Source organism: Acinonyx jubatus, chromosome B1, assembly GCF_027475565.1.
Source record: "Acinonyx jubatus isolate Ajub_Pintada_27869175 chromosome B1, VMU_Ajub_asm_v1.0, whole genome shotgun sequence".
NCBI lineage: Eukaryota > Metazoa > Chordata > Mammalia > Carnivora > Felidae > Acinonyx > Acinonyx jubatus.
Window position 1 is genome coordinate 146,669,837 of NC_069382.1, and position 20,585 is coordinate 146,690,421.

The 20,585-nt window shown below is 37.8% G+C and overlaps 1 protein-coding gene across 2 annotated transcripts in view; it reads left to right on the forward strand.

The window, feature by feature from the left end:
* TMPRSS11F (transmembrane serine protease 11F) overlaps window positions 1-20,585 on the forward strand; it is a 90,012-nt gene that overhangs the window by 67,194 nt on the left and 2,233 nt on the right. For both annotated transcript variants that reach the window (XM_027057774.2, XM_053217283.1), the window contains exons 5-10: window positions 3,506-3,573; window positions 5,130-5,293; window positions 7,488-7,526; window positions 12,273-12,474; window positions 14,386-14,645; window positions 16,850-16,992. In XM_027057774.2, coding sequence (XP_026913575.1) covers window positions 3,506-3,573; window positions 5,130-5,293; window positions 7,488-7,526; window positions 12,273-12,474; window positions 14,386-14,645; window positions 16,850-16,992 — 876 coding nt within the window. The remainder of the gene's footprint in view (window positions 1-3,505; window positions 3,574-5,129; window positions 5,294-7,487; window positions 7,527-12,272; window positions 12,475-14,385; window positions 14,646-16,849; window positions 16,993-20,585) is intronic.

Here is a 20,585-nt window from a genome sequence, read left to right on the forward strand (position 1 = left end):
AAAGGGATTCCCTAGGTGGCATCCAGTAACTACTGATCTTTATGAGGACTTAATCTGAATGCAGTTCCCAGCCAGAGGGAAGGTGCAAGCTCAAGCTTGTGAAAGATAGTAACTGGATGTCCTATTAGTCAGAGTCACACGTATTGTTTCAAACACGTCATTTTGTTTTTTGATGCTGGAGCTCAAGCCGAGGACTACAAGTGGGATCTGATTTTAAGGTGAACTTTCCCCCCATTTTAGCTTAACCTCTATCTTGTTTTAAATAGAATAATCTCTAAAAAACAACGACAACAACAACAACAACTATTCTTTGATTTGGACATGAAAAGGGAAAGATACAATTTGTTTTTGTAATTTGGACTAAATGTAGTATTACTGAGTTCTCAGTAGAAAAATATAAACATAAGTTAATTTTCTCTAGAATTTGCTTACAATAATGATTAGGTGTCTGAAAAGGAACCATTTTTCAGAAGCAGAAAAAAAAAGCAACCTCCCAAGAGATGATCTTTTATAAGGTTTAGATTCAGGACATAAAAGATGTATTTGAGGTCTTCTTTAAAAGTTTCTTGCCCCAGGACCTCTCTACTTCCACCAACCTGAACATCTGTCATCAGCTATATAAATCACTCAGAGTTGTCAGTGTTACTTAATATACTTGAGAACACCAGATCTAGGGCCAGATTCCCTGAGTTCAAATGCCAGAATCAGCATTTCCTATGCCACCTCAGACAAGTGTACTTAAGTGTCCTCACCCAGTTTTTTTTTTTTTTATCTTCAAAATGAGGGTGATGAGAATTTTAAAAATACTTTACTCCTAAGATGGTGTGAGGTTTAAACAAAGGAATTGGGTCAATGTATACTGTATAGTATGGACTTTAGTACATGTAAACTATTATTTGTGGTCACATCAATCCTGTACTGTACCCATTTTTAAACAGAGGTCAACTCCTCAGGAGATGATAGGCTTGTTAACAATAACATTCTAGTTTGAACAGATTCTTAGTACTTTCTTATATCTGTCTGATATGACAGAATCCTGATCCTTTCCCCTACTGCCATTATGTGCACAGTTCAAAATTTCAGGGGACATTTATGTAAATTGTTGCAGACCTTAAAATCATATTTTTCTCCAGGTTACTTGATATAGGAAAATAAAATGAATTCAGAGAAGCTTAGTGAAATCATAAGTGACATAACTCAAAACTGATCCAAACCCTTGGAATGACAATACAAAAGGGGGGTCACCACTAGAGTCTCCTGCCTCCCACCTTGCTTTATATTCCCATAGATTTCTACTTTTTGGAAAAATTTTTAATTTTTTTAATGCTCATTTATTCTTGAGAGCGATAGACAGAGTTGAGTGGTGGAGGGGCAGAGAGCTAGAGACACAGACTCCAAAGCAGGCTCCAGGCTCTGAGCTGTCAGCACAGAGCCCGACATGGGGTTCCAACTCACGGGTCACAAGATCATGACCTGAGCCAAAGTCGGACATTTAACCAACTGAGCCACCAAGGTGCCTCAAAGGATTTCTACTTCTACTTTGCAATAAGATTTGCAGATAAAACAAACAATGTGCTATTCTCTTCTTCCCTTTATCATATTGCTGATTTTTAATTCATTTATTCATTCATGGATTTTCACCATAATTCATCAAACATGCATTGAGTGTTTACTGTGGGCCAGGCAGTGTTCCAAACACTGGAAATACAAAGATGAATCAGACACACTCCCTACCATCATATAGCTCACAGTCTACAGTGAGAAAGCCACAATCGTAAACGGGTGTGATAATTGCTATAACAGCCTCATGTGCAAGTTTCTGGGGTGGCCCAAATAAAGGAGTATTGAACTTTGAGGAGGGCAAGTCAAAGATAACTTATTTGTCACTGGAGAGTCTGAATAGTATCAGAACTGTAATTAAAGGAATTGCAGAGGGAAAAAGTGCATTGTAGAAAGAGGGAAATGAAATGTGCAAAGCCATAGAGGTGTGAATCAGTCTAGTGGGATTAGGACAGAGCAAGTAACTCAGTAGATGAAAAAATAGGCTTTGAAGGTAGGGATGGCTCAAGGGCCACTGAAGGGAAAAGATTGCAGAGCTCATGCTGAGGGAGACAGAGGGCTTGAAGTGGGAGGATCACATCCTCAAATTTGCACTTTGGGGATATCACTCCGGTTGGTACTATTGTGGGGGAACAACTGAGGGGAGAAAAGACAGAGTAGAACCACATAAACGTGCCAGTGAGGGGATGCTGCAGAGACCCAGGCACAAGTTTCAAAGGAGCTGATTTTAGACTACAGCCGTGGAGTTGGAGGAAAGGAGAGAGATTCAATATTGAGTAGGTAAAATCTATTGAGCATTGTTATTAGTTTAAAGGCATCAAGGAGAGGGAGAAATCTTGTGGAGAGGGAGACAATATCCCCTCTTCCCAGTGGATGTAGTATTTGAGGGGAAAGATTTACCATGGTGGTGGGCCTTCTGTAAACTTATGTGGACCTGGAAGTTCTGATTTCTGACGCTCAGTCCAGTGTTTTTTACTGTGAGGCAGTGCCTCAACAGTCTTTTGGGAATTAGGTCCCAGGAAATCAGCTCACTGAACATTCAAATCCTTCAATGGCTCAGGCTGGAGAAGCTGAGTAATAAAATGCTGATGGTATGGAGTGTGGTGAAACTTATTTCCGAACCTGGTACCAGTTGGAAGCCTGCCTGCCACGGAAAGATGACTAACAAGTGAGGGTGTCAGAGTCAAATGACACGTCCTTACTTATTATGTCAAATGCTCTAGTAATGGGATAATTATTTAAGAAAGCAAAGAGTTGAGGGGTGCCTGGGTGGCTCAGTCGGTTGGGCATCCAACTTCGGCTGAGGTCATGATCTCATGGTCCATGGGTTAGAGCCCCGCATCGGGCCCTGTACTGTCATAACAGCTTGGAACCTAGATTCTGCTTTGGATTCTGTGTCTCCCTCTCTCTCTGCCCCTCCCCAGCTCAGGTTCTGTCTCTTTCTCTCTCTCTCAAAAAGTAAATAAACATTTAAAAAAATCTTAAGAGAAAGCAAAGAGTTGAAACAAATAATGGACTGGATGCCATATTTGGAAATACCACAAACTTAGGATGGGCTTTCTTAAAAGTGAGGATGCTTCCTTTAAAAATAGCACAGATACTTAAATTCATTTGACAATGATCAAATGAACATTATCAATAGTTTGCTATATGACAGGCAAGGTGTGAAATGTGTGAAACATTATTTCATTTAATCTTCAAAACAACTCTGAGGTAGATATTGTTGTTATCCTGCTTTACAGAAGCTGAACAAAAGTACACAATTTTGTTAAAGTTATTCAGTTCTGCAAAAATTAGAACCTCTTTTAGTCTTACCACTGTGATAAACCAGTTCCCGTCTGGGAAAAAAACAAAATTCTTATTTTTGCCTCAACTCTCTAGAAAAGACAAAGGAGTAACATTTTTCTTATGACTAATACTTCTATTGTTTAATTATTCTAATCAGATGTCTAGGATATTTCGACGTTCTTCTGGAGGAGGTCGGTTTATCAAATCTCACGTTATCAGACTGAGGTATGTATACGTAGTTTGCAACTTCAAGCCAGTATCCTTAAGAAGTACTTGATCAACATGACTGCCCAGCTCCCTTGGGAAAATCTTTACAGGAACACAAAGATTTCATAAACCCTGAGTAGTCAGCTTATGGTGCACAGACATTTCCCAGTCATGACAAGAATATGTCTGGAGGCAATGCCAGTCATTAGACACTGGAAGGGGAAGAATGGCACTGGTACTGGGCTAAGTAGAATTTAGATGAGCTCTTTTTGGTTATCCTCTTTGTAGGGCTATCCAATAATCAGACTATGACTCTCTCTGCAGTAAGATTTTTCTTTAATGCCATTGCATTTTTATTATTATCTCTAATACCTTTTCATTTTTATTTTTGGATGAGAGGCAGTATGCATAAATTAAACATACATATGTTATGAGTCTCAAACAAATTATTAGAATCCATCTAATAATTAGTATATACTTTTTTATATGATGTCCAAAAGGCTTAGCATTTACTGAAATAATGTATCTTGTTTTCTACCCATTTTGGTGAAAAATTTTTAAATTTTTCGGTGGCTGTCAATCAATATACAAATATAAATACATGTAATACTTAGTAGTCTGCTTCATTTCTTGACGATAAAAATACCTGTGGTTAAGGAGAACCTGCCTTTTCTTCTCCTCTTTTCCACTTTTGTTCCTTTCTTACTTTACTTTCTCTCTCCTTCCTTCCTACTTTGATTCTTTATATGTTTCAAGGTGAAATTCATTCTCAAAAGGTAACTAGAGGCTTTCTAGACCTATACATGGTATAAATGCATATCTTTGAACCTCTTATCAAAACATTTATTTTAATAAGTGCTTTCTCTAATTATCCACTTACCAAACATACGTAAACTATCAAATTCCAAAACATAAATAACTTAACACAATAAAGGTTTACTTCATTTCCATGACATAGTCCAAAGAGTCAGAAGTGGCCACAGGGGACATGGGTACTGGGAGGGACTGCAGAATGGAATTGCCCACTAGATCTTTGGTATCTGGTTGGCAAATCCAGGAAGAGTGAAAGCAGGGAGGGTAGTATGGGAAGTTTTCAGGGGCCAGGCTGGAAGTGGGATACATCATTTCTGCCCACAGAATTCACTAGAGTTACAATAAACTGCAAAGGAGGTTAGGGAATGAAATTTAGCCCTGTGGTCAGGAGGCAAAGGTAACTGGGTTTTGTGGGCACAAAGCATTGTCTCTGCCACACCACTACTGAAAAATGGTGTTGGTTACCGTGGCTTATAATGTCTTCAAAAGCAAATTGTTTAAGTGCATATAAAGCATGATTTCATGAACATGTCTTCCTTTCACTACCGCCTGCAGACTGTGACCTAATTAAGGAGAAAGAACAATTTTTTCCAGCTCTGTATCCTACTCAGCGTTTCTGGAGATAATTTAGAAATCTGATACACACATATTTCATCCATTTTTAAAAATTTAGTGGGAATCTTAATAGGTAAAAATAGTTAATAATTAGAGAGGTGGCTTTGTTGTTATTATCTCTATTTATCTGCTTTTTTGCTCTTTAGTCCAGATGAACAAGGTATGAACATCCTTATGGTGCTTATGTTTCGATACCCATCTACTGATAGTGCTGAGCAAATCAAGAAAAAAATTGAGAGGATTTTATATCAAAGTCTGAAGACAAAACAGTTGCCTCTGACTATAAACAAATCATCATTCACACTCACATGTAAGTCCTTTTATCATCTTTGTGGTTCCTTGGCAATCCTCTTTATTTTTCATAAGAATTTAGATCAATGTCTTCTCCCATTTTAAGACTTCACCACTGATATAGCAATGTAAATCTAAAACATAAATTCACTATAAGGCAAATTTTAATTTTGGAATTTATTTTCATATTTGATTAGGTGTTTTGCTAAGGTTTCTAAAATTTTTCCCATGTATCATGTTGGATCTTTGCAAAAGCATGAGAGGGAAAGTATTTTCACCACTGTAAGGAATCTGAGCCTCAAGGAAGATATAAGACAGGGCATTAGCAAGCCTTGGGGGCCAAAATTAAAGCACAGGTGTTCTGACTCCCAGAGATCTTTACAGGTCAGTTCTGGGGATGAGCGCCTATAGTATCAAGAAAACCAACATCTTTAGAAAGGTTTACCACTGTAGGAAGAACCATTGCCATGATCTATGAAGAAGTTCTCTGAATCATTTCCAACTTAAAACAGTTTTGTTCATTTCCTCCTTTATTCCTCACAAAATAAAATCAAAAAAGTTATTTTGTTTTCCCCCAAAAGTAGACAAAAATAAAGATGTTAAGAAATTAAAACCACCTTTAGCTAGTTGGAATCTAAACTGAGATGCATAACCATGGGGTTCCAATGATAAGTTTCATGGTCGAGTACTGTGGCTTTTTAGTTCCTTACCCCCTCCCCACAAACACTAGCAGATGTCTCACATGCGGTAGGTGCTCTGGTTCTGTTCATTGTTCTGATTAAGTACACCAAGGGCAGAGATTCCTGATTTGCCCTTTGGACCAGAAAGTCTGTTCCTGTTAAAGTATCCATGAATTTAAGAAAAAGATTATTTAAAGTTAATTTCTCTGTTTTTTAGAAATCAGGAAACCCCCTTAAAATCCATTTTGAGATAGAATCCTCACACACAGTAATGACAACTTTCATGAATTAGATATAATGAAGAGTGTACTATCTACCTTAAGTGTTAATCAATTATATTCCAAAGTAAAAGATGATATTTTTCAGCATTCCATAAAGGGCAATCTCAAATTAAATTTCAATTCCTGATAATATAATTTCTCCTAATGCATGATCATATATGCTAAAATAAAATATCCATCATAAAAGACATGTCAAAGGGATTTTTTTTACAATTAAAAAATAATTTTTCCAATATTTTTAAAAATAATTTTTCAGACTTCTTGGTCATGCACACTGACTTTTTACCCTACGGGTTATTGTTTTAATATCAAATAATTATATTCTATAACCATACTCCATAACCAAAATTCTACTACAAACATTTTCTTCTGCCACAAATATATCTCCTGTTACATAAAGAGAAGTGAAACGCCCAGGAAACCTCTAGTACAGTTTGGGGTTCATATCCCTTCTTGTGGAGAAGTCAGTGTTCCTGAGGAAATCGTTATATACCTCTCAATTTTCTCTGACAAATAAACAAAACAAACAAACATCAAACCAAAAAAAATGCAATGAAATTGAACTTAAAAGAACGTGAAGAAAAGTTTGAAGGGAAAAAGATGTCACAGAAGGGAGGCATAAAGTGGTATGGGGAGAGTGTCCCTGGACAGGCTGTATATCAGAGCTTCTTCATGCCTCTAGTTCCTGCTGCCTGAGCAGCAACCTTCTACAATATTCACCAGGAGGAAGAATCCCCAGTGAGAGAAGACCATCAACTCGTATTGACTGAATTCCTATTGTTTATAGACCAGGGCCAGAAATGGGGCTGTGAAGAGTCTGTGATGCCCTTGGCTCCCTGGAGCTGCCCCTTTACACTGGCCACCAGGCATGTGACTGACATGCATGGTCTGGTGCACCTAATACAGAGAGCACCAGCTACATGGGAATCAGAGGTTGCCTCTTCCGGTTACGCTAGGGCTCTCAAAGAAGGCAATTAGGGATATTTATCCTTACCATTCTTTCCCAATGTCCTTTGCAGATTTCATAGCAAAAATCAGAAAATAACAAAAATGCTCTCTTTTCATTTCTAAGTAAATTTATACATTTTGGACCAAATCAAATCTGAGTTATGTATACATTCCTTGACTGAAAAATCTAATGCCCTCTTGAAAGATGGATAATAAGCATTTCTTCTAGTGATAATTTGAACAAAATCACATATAAACAGGAACATATTCTTTGAACAACTAATTCAATTTTTGTTTATTGCAGCCATCGACAGCAAAAAGATGAGGAATCTTCTCAACAGCCGTAAGTTCCAAAACCCACCACTGTCTATTTCATAACGAAGATAATGAATCAAAATCACAGAAAAGTTGGAAGAATTCATCAAGTCTTTTTGCTCATCTTATGTTTTTGTAAACCACCTAGTGTTTTATTAATGGTTATTATTTTTTAATGCTTATTTATTTTTGAGAGAGAAAGAGAAAGAGCATGAGTGTGGAAGGGACAGAGAGAGAGAGAGAGGGAGACACAGAATCCAAAGCAGGCTCTAGACACTGAGCTGTCAGCACAGAGCCTGACGTGGGGCTTAAACTCATGGACTGCAAGATCATGACCTGAGCTGAAGTTGGACGTTTAACTGACTGAGCAGCCTAAGCACCCCTCTTGCTGGTTATTTTTAATATTTAAAACATTTAAATTTATAAATTTACACCAAATACAGTTTTAAGTTTTATGACTTGCAGAATGTAGTAAAAGAAAATTCATAGCTTCTTGATATTATGCTTTTTGTGACTATATTTCTAACATTGTATTTTGAACATTTTAAGGTGTATTTATTTATTTTGAGAGAAAGTGTGCATGCAAGCAGGGGAGGGGCGGAGAGAGAAAGAGGAAAGAGAATCCCAAGCGGACTCCACGCCATCAGTGCAGAACCCCACGTGGGCATCTAACCCACAAACTGTGAGATCAGGACCTGAGCTGAAACCTAGTGGGACATGTAACCAACTGAGCCACCCAGATGCCACCTAACATTGTATTTTAATATTCTCTTTAAATATTTCTATTTTAATATTCTCTCAAATTCAAGAAAATGTTTTAAAGTGGTAACTAGTTAGGATTTTTCCTGTTAAATTTCTGTTTTCTTTCATTTTTGTTAAAATATCTGCTGTGTACATTTTCCGCCTTCTCTCAATTTCCTCTATCTCAATTTCTTACAGGATTATTGGGTCATACACTTTCCCCTATAAATTCTATACACATTATTCTGTTTTCTTCTAGTGTTTTGTTGTAGAGGAAAAGTCTAAGACTGCTGCATTTTTTATTTTTACATAGGTTAACTTTTTTGTTCTTGGATGAATGTAGGAAATCTTTATCCTAAATTTTTTGTCAAGAAATCTAGACAATTATATTTTGCACTGAATTTTGACTAGGACATTATGAATGTTTTCAATCTGTACACTGTTTTTTTTTTCTTATTCTGGAAAAATGTTCCATTGTACATTTGATGATTGATTTCCATTTCAATTTTTCTTTTTCTTCTCCCTCAGGAACACCAATGATTTATTTGAATTCCATTTTCTGCTCCCCATATCCATCATTAGTTCTAGTTCCAGTTCAGGTCACTTTCCTCCACATTCCGAAAGATCTTATCAATTCTGTAGTCCCCCAAACCACTTATCTCAGTTGTCTGGTGTTACTTTTCCTCTTCCATGTGGATTTCATATCTGCTATGATATGCCTGTGATATCTAGAATTTTATTTGATTACCGACAGCTCTTTTGTTATGTGTACTCTTCTCGCAGCATATCTTCCCTCTTATGTTTGGCTGCTTTTGTTACATTAAGATCATGTTTACTTGCACAACTTGGCTGGTAACAAACATGTTTCCTAAAATTTTTTGTGGAAGATAACTTTCAGAAATATGTCTGTCTTCTGAGTTTTTATATCATCTGATTTGGGGGTCCCTAACCATACTATACAGTAAGATGCAGGCTTAAGGTTTGATCTTACAAGCAGAGTTTATGAAAACTACATCAGTCTCCCCCTTTGCACCACCAAATGTAGCATTCGCTGATGCCAGTGCTCTTCCTTTCACTGCTTAAATACTTTTTATGAGGCATCTCAGCCCGTTCTTGGTGCTGTAACTAAATATCATAGACTAGGTAGTTAATAAACAGCAGAAATTTGTTGCTCACAATTCTGGAGGCTAGAAGTGTGAGACCAGGGTACCAGAGTGGTCCAGTGGGGACCCTCTTCCAACTCACAGATTTAAAGAATCATCATGCCATGAGCAGAGGGGCTAGAGATCTCTCTGGAGACTTCCGAAGCACTAATCCCATTCATGAGGGCTCTGCCCTCCTGACTTAGCACCTTCCAAAGGCCCTACCTAGTAATACCATCACCTCTAGGAGTTAGGATTTTGACATAAATTTGACAGGTTCACATTCAGACCACTGCATGAGGTTAACTACATTTTCATAGAATTTCTCATCTTTCCTATATCTCTCTACAGGACGGTGTGCCAGAAATGTGGCTTCTGCATACATACATACATAGGAAGAAAAGAGTTTATGAGTCACAGTGGGATGGCTTAACCTATAGTATCTGCTTGGCTGGGAACAAGTGCAGTGTAGCTTAATTTCCTGGACTGGGGAATCCCCATAGCAGTAAGACAATGGCTTTGTCATCTTACCAGGATTCTCCACACCATTCTGGTTCACAAGCTAGAGCTTATATAGTCCAAGAAGTTGCTCTCAAACCCCACTGGCTATTGGAGTTTCTACCAGAATTTATATATACTTTTTTCTTATTTTTCCTTATGTTGTAGTGATTTTGCTCTGTTGCCTTTGAAAAAATACCAGACTCAGATTTTTCATCTGCAATATGAGGATGACACCTAGCATAGGAATTGAGAAAATTAGAGAAAATATATGTAACAGTACATAAAGGGTCTGGCTCACAACTACTACATAGTATTTATATTAGCATTACTTTCATGCATATTTTAAGAGGAATTTGGGAGAGGAAGTATCTATTAGGTACTACCAATATATTAGCCTAGAAATCCCATCTGTTTAATTTCATGGTCACCTTAAACTGGAGCTATTTAACTCAGAGGGAATTATGATGAATCTATAAACATGATTACAGGCGTCTATTTTTAACCTGTTTCTGAAAAAATATTCCTTTTTGAAAAAAACCTAGTATTTTTAATAAAAATATAAATAATTGAAAAGTACATTCATTAATAGTGGTACCTGGCTGCCTAAGTTGGTAAAGCATGTGACTCTTGGAGCCATGAGTTTGTGCCCCAACTTGGGTGAAAGCTTATTAAAATTAAAAAAGAAAGACACATTAATAAAATATATCAATATGTTTTCTAGTCTTATTTAAGGTTGATTTGAATTCTAACAAATTGAGGGTTTCTTGTCAGGGAATCTGATTAAAAAAATTTTTTTTAATGTTTATTTATTTTTGAGAGAGAGAGAGAGAGAGTGAGACGGCACAAGTGAGGAAGGGGCAGAGAGAGAGGGAGACACAGAGTCAGAAGCAGGCTCCAGGCTCTGAGCTATCAGCACAGAGCCCAGCATGGGGCTCAAACTCACGAACCGTGAGATCATGACCTGAGCCAAACTTGGATGCTCAACTGACTGAGCCACCTAGGCATTCCTGTATTTTTTTTAAAACTAGTCTTTCAAATTTTAGAAAACCAAAAAAGGTCTTTATTGTTTAAGACTGTTTAAATTCAGGACTTGCAAAGACTGTGTATAAATTCATGTCAAGGGAGAATCATGACCTGCATTTGGTACTAGGCTCTCTCTCAGGAGCAAGAACACAAGCTTTGATGTAGATCCTCCTAATTTTATGTCCAACTCGTTCACTTACCAGCTGGATGACCTCTAGCACTTTATGATCTGGTTCCAAGGCTCAGTTTCCTCATCTGAAAAATGGCTTGCTATAAATAAATCTAAAACATTTAGCAGAGGATCTCTCTCTCTATATTTTTTTTCATGGTGTAAAATCCTTTTTATTTTTTATTTTTTTAAATATATGAAATTTATTGTCAAATTGGTTTCCATACAACACCCAGTGCTCAACCCAAAAGATGCCCTCTTCAATACCCATCAGCCCTCAGTTTGTTCTCAGTTTTTAAGAGTCTCTTATGCTTTGGCTCTCTCCCACTCTAACCTCTCTCTCTTTTTTTCTTTTTTTTGATGCTCAATAAAATTTTTATCTACCTCTCTATGTATCCATCCATATATGCTTAATATAGAGAGACAGAAGTTAATTCCTAGACTGGATGCCTAGACATGTTAGTAAATATTTCTTCTGAACCTCAACAGGATCAGGAAGATCCCTATAGATTAACCTCAGACACTGAGTACTGGGAAAGGGTTAAAGAACAGCAGGCACATGCACCCAATGTTTATAGCAGCACTATTGACAATAGCCAACCAAAGTATGGAAAGAGCCCAAATGTCCATCAACTGATGAATGGATAAAGAAGATGTAGTATATGGAATATGGAATATTACTTGGTGATCAAAAAGAATGAAATCTTGCCATTTGCAACAACGTGGATGGAACTAGAGTGTATTACGCTAAGTGAAATAAGTCAGAGAAAGACAAATCTCATGATTTCACTCATATGTGGAATTTAAGATACAAAACAGATGAACATAATGGAAGGGAAGTAAAACTAATATAAAAACAGAGAGGAACACAAACCATAAGAGACTGTTAAATACAGAGAACGAACTGAGGGTTACTGAAGGGGTGTTGGGTGGAGGGATGGGCTAAATGGGCAAAGGGCATTAAGTAGGGCACTTGTTGGGATGAGCACTGGGTGTTATATGTAAGTAATGAATCACTAAATTCTGTTTCTGAAATCATTATTATACCATATGTTAACTAACTAACTTGGATTTAAATTAAAGAAAAAAAACAGCAGGCACAATGGACTACCAAAGCATCTGCACCCTATGCAAATCAGGATATGCTTCTTTTCTCTCCCTTTTCACAAAAACAAGCTAACATACATTTCTGTGACAGGCTGTGGAATAAGGATGACATCTTCAAACATGCCTTTACCAGCATCCTCCTCTACTGAGAGGATTGTCCAAGGGAGGGAAACAGCCATGGAAGGCGAGTGGCCATGGCAGGCCAGCCTCCAGCTCATAGGTTCCGGCCATCAGTGCGGAGCCACCCTCATCAGTAACACGTGGCTGCTCACAGCAGCTCACTGCTTCCGCAAGTAAGTTCTTGAGGCTGCTGGGAGTCTTTCCCTAGTGCAATTTCATGTAATTGCACAATACCTTATATTGTTGTGAAGAAAAATACAGTGTACTCTGAAGACGATATTACAATTATCCAAATAGCTTTTAAAATTTTATAAGTGTATTTTTTCTACAGAAATAGTGTAATCTTAAAAATTGTGTTTAAGACAAATCTTTGTACCTTGGTGTTCATGAAAAACTATCCCAACTTTTGTGAACCAGTGTGGATGTCCTTGACATCATGAAAATGTTCTTGACAGCATGTCAGGAGCCCCAGGCCATCTCTCTCTGACACTAACCAGCTGGATCTATCACATACCTGGGCAAGCCATTTAACTTCTGAGTTTCAGTGTCCTTATCCATAAAGTATGGATTGAGCTGGGCCTTTTAAATGAGGTCTCCTTTCTGGCACATAATGCATGGAGTGATAGGGTATTCCTATAATTTATTTTTTTAATGTTCATTAATTTATTTTGAGAGAAGGAGATAGAGATATCAGGTGGGAAAGGGACAGAGAGAGAAAGAGAGAGAGAATCCCAAGCAGGTTCTGTGCTGGCAGCATGGAGCCCAACGTGGGGTTCGAACTCACAAACCATGGGATGATGATCTGAGCTGAAATCAAGAATCAGTCACTTAACCAACTGAGCCACTCAGGCCTCCTGGGATAGGGTATCTCTATTTGATCTACTCAATTGGTTTATGAGTTCCTTAAGGACTGAAATCACATATGTCTTCTTATCTACCAGAATTCTAGTTTTCAAAAGAAATCTTCAGCCCTAAGATTTCTGCATCAAATAAAACATTCCTTTAAAGTATAAATAAGTAAAACAGCCTTCCCCATCTCCAGCTCCCCACCATGTCCCTTTCCTCCCCCTCCCCACTCCCACACCCACCAGTCCTGCTCATCCTGAAGCAGTGCAGAGTACTTTGAAAATTACTGATCTTTCTGGTTTTTCACTAAGAACTTTATCATTCACCAGCATTGTAATCCTGTATGAATGAGGAAATCCCCTTTATGAGTTCTCCTCTGTGTGATTTCCTTCTACATAAGTTTCCTTTACATAGAGAATTTCAAGTTTATATATATAGTATTTCTAGTCATTCCTCACAGGAATAATTAGAAAAAGAGGGAACTGGACTTTGAGGACAAATAGGGAGGTAAAGAGATAATAGGACTAGACAGAATTTCCTTGTAATACAAGCTCGTGAGAGAGAAAAACTTCTGTGTGAAGGGAGAGCCTGAAAAATACTAAGAGGGACTGAGAAAGCCAGATCAAAGGGATTGGGGGGTAGGAAAGAACCTCTAACAGCCTGACATGGAGTTAAATCTGCTTAGCCCTTGAATATTGGGGTTGTGTATGGACAGAGGGCAAAAAAACCAAACCTGTATACACATGAGGGTTTGTGAAGCAGGCCAGATTATACTTTGTCCCAAAGATCATGGTAAGACCCAGAAACAAGAGCCAACAAGTGAGTCATAAAGTTAGAATGGATGAAGTATCTGATACACAGGGAAAATGCCTCCTACTATCCATATTACCCAAAACAAAATGATTTTCTACACATTTCATTGAAATTATAGAAGAAAGAGAATCTGAAGAGTTTTTAATGAACAAGGAATTAGAAGATTGACAATTAATTATAAAATACCCATTACTATTATTAATCTAAACAAAGCATGGAAATTCCAAAATATCTTTAAGAGCTTTTGTACTCGCATTTGTCTCATTAATATTTTAAACTCTCTGCCTTAAGGCCAACAACTGCAAATTCTCTCACCAGAGAGATTTTTCAGGAGCATAATCCCAATAGTTGCGAGAAATAGTCTCAATCTTTTTTAGATGACACAGGTAAGCATCACAAATCTTACCCTGTGATTTTCTTTGCAGAAATAAAGACCCAAGTCAATGGATTGCTACTTTTGGTACAACTATTACACCACCTGCAGTGCAACGAAGCCTGGGGAAAATTATCCTTCATGAAAATTACCATAGGGAAACAAATGAAAATGACATTGCCTTGGCTCAGCTTACCAACCGAATTGAGTTTTCAAATATAGTCCAGAGAGTTTGCCTCCCAGATTCATCTATAAAGTTGCCACCTAAAACAAGTGTATTTGTCACAGGTTTTGGATCCATTGTAGATGATGGTGAGTGGTTCAACCTAATATACTTAGTACACAATTGTCTTGAGCTCTAACAAGCTGTCCTAGAGAATCTCTCTTTAGACTTTTCATAAAAATAATGATGGTTCCAATGTGTACAGCCCAGAGCAGAACAGGAATTTGTAGGTTAAAAAGGAATCAAGTCCCATTCCTTGAGTTCACAATTAATTGGAGCAATGATGAAAAAGGGGTGAGGCTAACTGAGAACAGCATATCAGACTACTTTAGGTGCTACAAGAAGGGACAAAATACTATGGGACTATAAGGGAGTAAATGATTCTGAATTGTATATTTCCCAATGTAGAAGCTCCTAGTTAGCATATACTTCAGATCACAGTCTTACTGATAACTTTTTCTTTCTCTTTTCTTTCTTTCTTTCTTTCTTTCTTTCTTTCTTTCTTTCTTTCTTTCTTTCTTCCTTCCTTCCTTCCTTCCTTCCTTCCTTCCTTCCTTCCTTCCTTAAGTACTTCCTCATTTAATGGGGATTTATGATGACCATAAACATAAAAGTGTTTTGTGAATGTTTTGAGAATTTTCATTTTGATTGTTTAATTTAACATACATTTCTTTTCACCTGTCACCTCCTGGTTGGTTCAAAGACATCAGTTCTAAAATTTTATAAATTGAAGACCAGAATTTAATATTTCTAGGTACCAGTTCATTTCACTCTAAATAGAGAGATTAATTGAATATTTTAAAATGGGAAATAAGGGGTGCCTGGGTGGCTCAGTCAGCTGAGTGTCCAACCCCTGATTTTAGCTCAGGTCATGATGTCCTGGTTACTGGGTTTGAGCCCTGTGTTGAGCTCTGTGCTGACAACATGGAGTCTGCTCAGGATTCTCTCTCCCTCTCTCTTTCCCTACTCACATACTCTCTTTCTCAAAATAAACTTAAAAAAAAACAGATAAAATAAAATGGGAAATAAATGTTTAAGGTTCTGTCAAAGATATCCTGAAAAAATTAAGAGACAAATGTTAATATATATTTACATTTTTTATAATGTTTATTTATTTTGAGAGAGAGAGAGACAGAGCATGAGCGGGTAAGGGGCAGAGAAAGAGGGAGACACAGAATCTGAAGCAGGCTCCAGGCTCTGAGCTGTCAGCACAGAGCCCGATGCAGGGTTCAAACACATGAACTGTGAAATCATGACCTGAGCCGAAGTCGGACACTCAACCGACTAAGCCACCCAGGCACCCCTGCTAATATTTAAATCTGGATTTTTTTTCTTGACAGAACTCTATTATATGTGAAATTTCCCAAATGCCCCATGCATCTCTAGCGTGACTTTGTGAGATGTTGTTATAAGTCTCTTTTTGTGTTCTCTTATCACTAGTCCAAGACTATTCACCAGCAGCTTCAATCTGGAACCATATGCTATTTACCTTCTTCTAAAATCTAGTCTTGCTTTGTACTGGCATCACATTTATGGCATATTGTGGGCATTGGTTATTTTTCCCATGCTTCAAGGCACCTCTAAATAATTTGCCACAGCACAGAGTAGGGAACATAGCTCTGTGCAGCTCATGTACTGGTTTTTACTTGAATATCTTTCAGAAAATCAATGTACTTGCCTGAGCCTTGATTTCCTTACACATAAAAGGCTACTGGTTAGTCAAGATCAGTGTGATGAACCCTCTCCTCATGAAAAAAAAAGTGTAGACACACACACACACTATTACATGTAGTTGTAAGGATTTCTCCTTTTTTTTGTTTATTTCTGAGACAGAGACAGACAGACTATGAGTGGGAGAGGGGCAGAGAGAGATGGAGGGACACAGAATCCAAAGCAGGCTCCTGGCTCTGAGCTGTCAGCACAGAGCCCGACGAGGGGCTCAAACTCACAGACCGCGAGATCATGACCTGAACTGAAGCTGGACGCTCAACCCGACTGAGCCACCCAGGTGCCCCAGTTGTAAGGATTTCTAATGGCTTGAAGATTCACAGATATGATATAATATTGGGGTATGCATATGCATGGTTCCTTGAATTTAGACATTTATGATACAGAACATAAATAAGGCAATAATTAATTATAATTAATGTTAATAAAATAATCTTTTGATTTTGTGCTTTTGTTCCTAGAAATATACAACACATACTTATTCCATGTCTTAGATACAGTTATATTCAAAGAACATATTTTTTGCTTGTGTGTGTGTGTTTGTATGTGTGTGTTTATATAATAGGACCCACGCAAAACAAACTTCGGCAAGCCAGGGTGGAAACCATAAGCACGGATGTGTGTAACAGGAAGGATGTGTATGATGGCCTGATAACTTCAGGAATGCTATGTGCTGGATTCATGGAAGGAAAAGTAGATGCATGTAAGGTAAGTCCAAAGTCAAGTTCAAAACTTTGAAAAGAAAATTCCCATTAGCTATTTATAAATTTGGCATACATTTCCCCTAGCAGAAAAAAGTCATCTATTTCACCAAGAATTCAGCTTATTTAATAATCATAATTTAAAAAGTTCTTGTATTAAGTATTTACTGTATGTCAAGCCAAGTGCTTATTTCATTTAAAATAGTGAAATCAAAGAGGTACGATTTTTACAAATTGGGAGATTAAAGTCTATTGCTCCCTATTTTTGGTTCAAACAATTACTCTTCTGTTCTATTGTTATTTTCTTAAACAGAATTGGAAACAAAAGACAGAGAAACCTCTCCTCTGAAGATCACCTTCTTCAGCTCTGGCATCATATCTCATGTATCTTACTTTCATCTCCTGGCCTCCAAGTGTCTGTGTCCCTCCCACTATTAATGATGTTAACACCTGAAACAGGTTTCTTGTCCATCCCAAGCCTGCATTATTAACACTGGCTCATTTAAATGCTGGATCCTTAGTTCCTAGACCTCCTACTCCCATTGATCTCCACTTCTGAGCCACATTTCTAGGGCCACATTTTGAGCCTTTCATCTCTAAGAACACTGATTCCCCAATCTTCCTATTTAACTTCCTGCCTGCATGTCAAGCTATTCCTGCTCCCTTGGCCATACCCTTTATATTATACCCTTGTCTACCCATCCTCACTCCCCAACTTACACAGCCTACACAAATGTACATTATGTCCCTTCTTTGTTTTATCTTTACCTTCACCTTCTATTGCCATCCAACAGACAATTTATTTAGATGGTTTATTGTCTGTCTCTCCCACTAAACTAGAATATAAACTTCAAGAAGGCACGGATTTGGGGGGGAGTCTATTTAATTCACTATTGTATTAACAACACCTAAATCAGTGTCTGGCACAGATATTTGTTGGCCAAATAAAATACCACTTTTCTTCAACTTCATAAAGACCTATAGACCATCGCTTCTCTGCTTTATCACATTCCATTAATCCTTTCTTCCATTGTCCACTTGTCCAATTTAGATTTCACTATTAATCATTTTTTGAACACTTTTGCTAATATCCTAAGTTCTCTTGTTGATCTGTCTTTTCCGTGTTTCTGTCTGACGAAGTCCCAAAACCGGAAGAACTTTACAATCTACTCTCTCTCTCTGCCTGCACCAAGGATGTCAAATGCTCCTGGAAAAAATACAACACAACACATTGGTTCCACTTTAGGTTTCAGATAACAAAAGTGACAATCCTACTATTTTTTTTTCCAAATCTACCTTTCTCTGAACTTACTCAACATTTTCCACTTTCCTTAACTTCTGGTTTTTTTCAACCTCTTTATTTTCAACTGATAATTTTGCTTCCCAGTTTTCAAAGAAAAGTAGAAATCATGAGTGAAGAATTGCCTCATCTTCCAACACCATGAATGCAGACCTGCCTTCATCTGAACCCATAGTTAACATAGTTAACATTTCTCTTATACCTAGCTCCTTCTCTACTCATATCTCTCAAGTTAGGGGGGAAGAACCTCTAACTTTTTCTTGACTTATAATGCCTCCAGCTAGCACTGCATCTTATCTCTTTACTGTGAAATATTTGGGAAAATGTCTATATCCATTGTCTCAATTTTCTCACCTCTCACTAACTTTTCAAACCATTTCAATATGATTTCTGCCCTTTCACTTCAAAATAGCTCTTCCTGAGGTTTTCACTAACCCACCAATGCCCTTCAGTAAATTTATTTTTGTCCTATTCCTTTTTTTCCCCCTCTTAGCACCATTTAATAATGCCTACCACTCCCTCTTTCTTGTCTTCCTTGGCTTATAATGATTTTCAACTTACACCTCTGTCTACTTCTTCTCTGTTTCCTTTTCAGGTTCATTCTCTTAATCTCAGCCATTAAATTTTGATCTATTCTATGTCTGCTCCTCTTTTTACTCTATACTTTCTCCCTAGAGGATCTGATTTTCCTCTTTAGCTTCAAATGCCATCCTTTGACAGATGATTCATGAATTTATACGTTTAGCCCCAACCTCCCCTTTTATCTCCAGATTTATATATTCAACTCCTACTTGACAACTCCCCTTGGATATTTCAAAGATATCTCAAATTCAAAATGTTGCACCTGATTCTGTTCTTTTTCCCTCCCCACCTGACCTTCTTCCTTTATTTTGTCTCTGTGAATGGCATCCCTTTTCACTCTGTTAAAGCAGAAAACTAGAAGACATTCTAGTTTTCTTTCCCTTCCCCATACCCAACAGATTACCTAATCCCATGGATTTTACCTCCTTTTCCCTACTTTTTCCTCACACTCCCCGATCTAAAGGAATTATTCATCTAGCTCATTTCCTTATATTCACACCTATGCTCCTATAGTCCATTAGTCAAATGAAAGCCAGGATGATTTACAAGATGTTAATCTGATCTTGTAAACCACCTTCTTAAAACACTCCAGTGGTTTACCTTCAGTCTTAAGATAGAAAATATAACTTCTAAGCAAGACCCTCAGGGTTTCTCCAGGACTAGTTTTCTTGACCTTTACAGACTCATCACAGTCACTTGCCCCCTTGTTATCTTCTCTTCAGTACTCCTTTTTATCCACGCTGCCCCAGGCTTTTGCATATGCCAGGTTTCTTCATGTCACAGAGCATTTGCAGTACTGTTCCCTTTGCCTAGAACATGTTATATAGCCACCTCCCTTGTCATAAAGGTTAAATTCTTTAGATATCAGCTCAATTACATCTCATCAAGGAAAACTTTCCTGACCTCCCTGACCAGTCCTATTCCCCTATGTATGCTTCCATAGCATTTACCATAGTAGTCACCTTGCATTTATTTGTGGGCTTGTTTACTTTAATTTGAGAGACAGAGACAGAACATGAGTGGGGAGGGGCAGAGAGCAAGAGAGACACAGAATCTGAAGCAGGTTCCAGGCCTGAGCCTGGGACACATAGCTGGAACTTATTAAGTACTTCACAAAAGAATAAATGAATGAGGTAGAACAGACACAGAGAGCTTACATATTTTACCCTAAGTCACATAGACAGTAATTGATAGAGCTAATCCTAAAACATAAGCGGTTCAAATACCAAGACCACACTTTTAACCTCTACATGTATATCTGTTTATGTACTTAACTGTCCTTATTCCAAAACAGATTTAGGAGTGTTTATATAAAATTCAGCAAGCAAGCATAATTATAATTAGGTGCATGAAAGCCAAGGAGACCAAGAATCAGTCTATAACATTGAGAGTCTAGCTAAGAATATTCGGAGATCATCAAAACTTTCCACCTATTCCCCTATATACTAACTTCATATTTAATATTTTGTATATATACTTACTAACCCATGCAAAAAGCGTCTAATGAAACTAGCAAGGGGGCACCTGGGTGGCTTAGTTGGTTAAGCGTACAACTCTTGATTTCAGCTCAGGTCATGATCTCATGGTTCCTGAATTTGAGCCCTGCATCAGACTCCATGCTGACGGTGTGGAGCCTGCTTGGAATTGTCTCTCTCCCTCTCTCTCTGCCCCTCCCCAACTTATGCTAGCGCTCTCTCTCTTTCTCTTTCTCTCTTTCT